The 3745-nt window shown below is 51.2% G+C and overlaps 1 protein-coding gene across 1 annotated transcript in view; it reads right to left on the bottom strand.

The window, feature by feature from the left end:
* Window positions 1-1526, bottom strand: part of LOC104274696 (folate receptor gamma-like) — a 2060-nt gene extending 534 nt beyond the window's left edge. The window contains exons 1-3 of the mRNA XM_009870398.1: window positions 1389-1526; window positions 564-752; window positions 75-210 (exon numbers count right to left, since the gene is read on the bottom strand). Coding sequence (XP_009868700.1) covers window positions 75-210; window positions 564-752; window positions 1389-1526 — 463 coding nt within the window. The remainder of the gene's footprint in view (window positions 1-74; window positions 211-563; window positions 753-1388) is intronic.
* Between the last annotated feature and the right edge of the window lie 2219 nt (window positions 1527-3745).

Below are 3745 nucleotides of genomic sequence, written 5' to 3'. Positions count from 1 at the left end.
GCCTCCAGCCACAGGGAAGGCAGCAGTGATGCTGCCAGGGGTGAGGAAAGGCTTCTTCCCCAGAGCCCACCAACCTGTTGCCCAGTTCCAGCCCTTGTGCCAGTTCTCTTTGCACGTGACATAGTCCTTGCAATCCTCCCACCACTCCTCACAGTCCTCTTTGCAGAGTGGTACATGAAGAATCCTCTCCCGACGCCAGCTGCTGTCAGCCTGCAAGGGAACAGGGCTGTGCCCACCGGTGGTGGCCCTTGAAAGCCAAGGGGCAGGATCTGCCACACCACAGAGTCTTCCCCCAGTGTGTTCCATTGTGGTCCAGAGCGATCTCAGAAGAGTTTCAATCCCAGCAGAGACAACAAGCAGTTCTTTCACCAGCTTGTCTGACTACCTACACAGGGGCTGGCAAAGTCCTCTGGATCTTCCCACCCACCAGGAAAGTCAGCAGTGCTGCTGGAGAGCACGCTGCCATACATGCCAGGCTCTGCTGTGGTGGAGGGAGCAGTACATAACCTACCCCTTGGCCAGCACAAACCCCATTATCTTAATCACAGTAGATCCAATCCTACCTGGTCAATCCAGGGCCCCAGGTTGGGCGAGCACTCGTACAAACACGTGTCCTGGATGAAGTGGCGCTTGCACTTGGATGGCATCACCCCACAATGGTTCCAGTTGAAGTTGTACAGGTTGGACTGGTCCTTGTGGGCTTCTGAACTGGTGTTGGCTGTGCAGCAGGCATTGTCCTTCCAGGGAGCGCACTACAGCAGAGCAAGAGACAAGCTGGGCAGGGAGGGCAGGCAGCAGCAAAAGGGACCTGGAGGATGTTGCGAGTACCAGCTCCCTGCAAAGCCTACAGCAGCAAGAGGATTTTCCCTCCTTCAGCAAACATTTGGGCACTTTGGACAGAAGAGTTCAGGGCTGCAGCAAGGAGGAGTTGGAGGAGGTCAGAGCCTCACCAGGAATTAGTGCCAGCCTGAGGAATAGAAACAAACCCCTTTCTCTCACACCCTCGCTTGCTCTTAGCCCTGTCCCCATCAAGGACTTGGTGGCAGAGGTCTTCCATTGGCAAGAAGCATCTCTAACACCAGGAGAGGAAGCAGATAGAAGTGTTTTTCTTTGCCATCCTTTACCTCGTTCTCATCTGGGGTATCTAAGCTTTGGGAAGGGGAGGTCTCCTGGTTCAAGGGTGACACTGAGCTGACAGAAATCCTCACACCTCTGCATCTGCCCTAGCTATCTGCCAGAAGAAAGCAGCAGGCAGGCTTCACATCCAGCACAGGCTTTCCTCTTCAGGCAAGTGGTTGCTAAGACCAAAGCACAAACCAGTTCATGTGATCTGGGGAGGGGGTAGAAGGGACCCAACAACCCCTCCTAATCCAGCAGGGAAGCCTTACCTGCTCATGCAGCATCCCCTCTGGACCAGGCTTGGTTTTGTGGTGTTTGGCATCCATGCAGACGTTCAGCAGCGGGTCCTTCGCAGGCATCACCGTGCAGGCGGCCAACAGCAGCAGCAGCACCTGCCCCACTGCCATCCCCACGGCCAGCCCGGTTGGATTGGATCAAGGAGCTGGAGGGCAATGGAGCTGTGCAGAAAGGGGACAGCACAGGAGGGGCTTTCCAACAAGCAGCAGTGAATGGGGTGCTGTGAGGGCCAGCCACTCCTGAGGACACATCAGCAGACCGTTGGCAATTCACAGCAAGGACACAAGTGAGATGTCATGTCTGTCACACCCTCCAAACAAGACTGAGAGGTCAGGTAGAATCATAGAATCATAGAACAGTTCAGGTTGGAAAAGACCCTTGGGATCATCAAGTCCAACCATTGACCCTGCACTACAAGTTCACCCCTAAACCATCTCACCCAACACCACATCTAAACAACACTTGAACACATCCAGGGATGGCGACTTAACCCCCTCCCCAGGCAGTCTGTTCCAGGGTCTGACCACTCTTTCTGTGAAGAATTTCTTCCTAATGTCCAGCCTAAACCTGCCCTGTTGCAAGTTGCAACCATTCCCCCTGGTTCTGTCCCTAATTCCCTGTGAGAAGAGACCAGCACCAACCTCTCTACAATGTCCTTTCAAGTAATTGTAGAGCATGATGAGATCTCCCCTCAGCCTGCTCTTCGTAGATGTTATCCTCTGGACAACACTGTGTCGGGACAGGCAGCCCTCTTGGTGCTTGGGCTGTTGACCAGTTAACCTCAAGTATCATGATCGGGAAGGGGATGCTGCAAGACCCACTCAAACCGGGTCCTCGTGCATCCAGCCAGCCCAGCGCTCCAGCACGGAGCTTTCAGCTGCCAGCCCTCCCGAAAGCAGATGTGGCTAGTTGGGGCATCCCCTCAAGCTGGGGATAATTCTTCTGACACACTGACCCCTTGTGTGGACCTCACCTTCAGGAATATGCTAAGGGAGAAACTGAGAGGAAGGCACTTCCTTTGGTTTATCTGCACCTGGACCTTTAGAGATCCACAAACGAGGTTTCCAAAGAAGACCTGACATGAGCAATAACAGACACCTCACCTCAGCCTCCTCTGCCCACACAGAGGCAGATAGAACCTTCCTGACAGTTTACTAGAACAAACAAAAACCCTGCCAAAAAAGAACACCCAAGAAAAAAAACAAACAACAAAGCAAACAACAAAGACACTCCAGCACCTCCTCACACTCCTTGTCAATACAGCATAAGGGCCTAGACAAATCACGTTTTAAGAAGCACTTTGCAAACCACAGGGCCAAGACAAACCATTTACAGCATTAAAATAACATGAAACAACACAGAAGACAGTAATTACAGAGCTAAGGAAGCAGACACATAAATCTGAGGGCTAGGAAGTAGTTAACTAGCATCATTGCTCCGTATAAACAACAAAAAACCACCCCCAAAACCCTTGTATCAATCTTACCAGCCCAGCCAGCCTCTAAACTCTTTACGATGCCTTGGAAACACTCACTGCAGCAGCTTCCCAGGTCAGCTTTAATAGGAAAGCCGTCTAACGCAGGTGCTGGCACTTGAAAGTACCTTCTTAATAAGTTTAACGAGGTTTAACTTCTGCAAGAGTTCGTTGCCTTAGGAGCAGCTGTTTTGCTGACAACCAGCCTGTCCAGCCTCTTTCACAAGAAACACCCTCGCGCCTGGGAAGTGGTCTAGTGTTTTTTTCTTATCAGCCTTAGCCATTCCTAACAACCCTTTTTCTTCTACTCCCCTTGCACGGGGCAGTTTTGATTTGTGCCGCTGCGTGAGATAAAAGAGCCAAGGGAAGGACACATCCAAGGTTCTGCCACACGTCACGAGTAAATGCAAAAGGGCTGATGCTTGTCACAAAAACATGACAATCAGGAATAAGTGCAATTGTCTCAGAAGGAAGAATAATAACTCCCAACACACACTCACACACACAAAACCCCCTCAACAGTGCACCTTGTTGCTGAATGACTCAGTTTTATCAGGATCTCCTGCAGATTTTTGCTGGTCCTCCTCTTCCTGGAGTATTTTCATATCATCAGAAACTTGTCAGCTTTGCTGTTCTTCCCAACAAAGCTGAGAACAGTAACCAAAGACAGAAGTTACAGGATTTGTTTGCAAGACCCCTGGCAAAACCCTCAGCTGCTCCTCCAGGAAGAGCCTTGGGGGCTGTTTTGCTCTTTTCTTTGCGCACATCACTGATGTTCTGGTGACGAGACCCCTTGCCTAAGGAGCTCATCTTCCTAACTTTGATGCACGAACACTTGAGGCTCCAGGAGACCCT

The sequence above is a fragment of the Apaloderma vittatum genome, unplaced genomic scaffold, assembly GCF_000703405.1.
Source record: "Apaloderma vittatum isolate BGI_N311 unplaced genomic scaffold, ASM70340v1 scaffold12445, whole genome shotgun sequence".
Lineage (NCBI taxonomy): Eukaryota > Metazoa > Chordata > Aves > Trogoniformes > Trogonidae > Apaloderma > Apaloderma vittatum.
The sequence above is the reverse complement of the archived record's forward strand: the minus strand, read 5'-3'. Positions and strand labels throughout refer to the sequence as shown.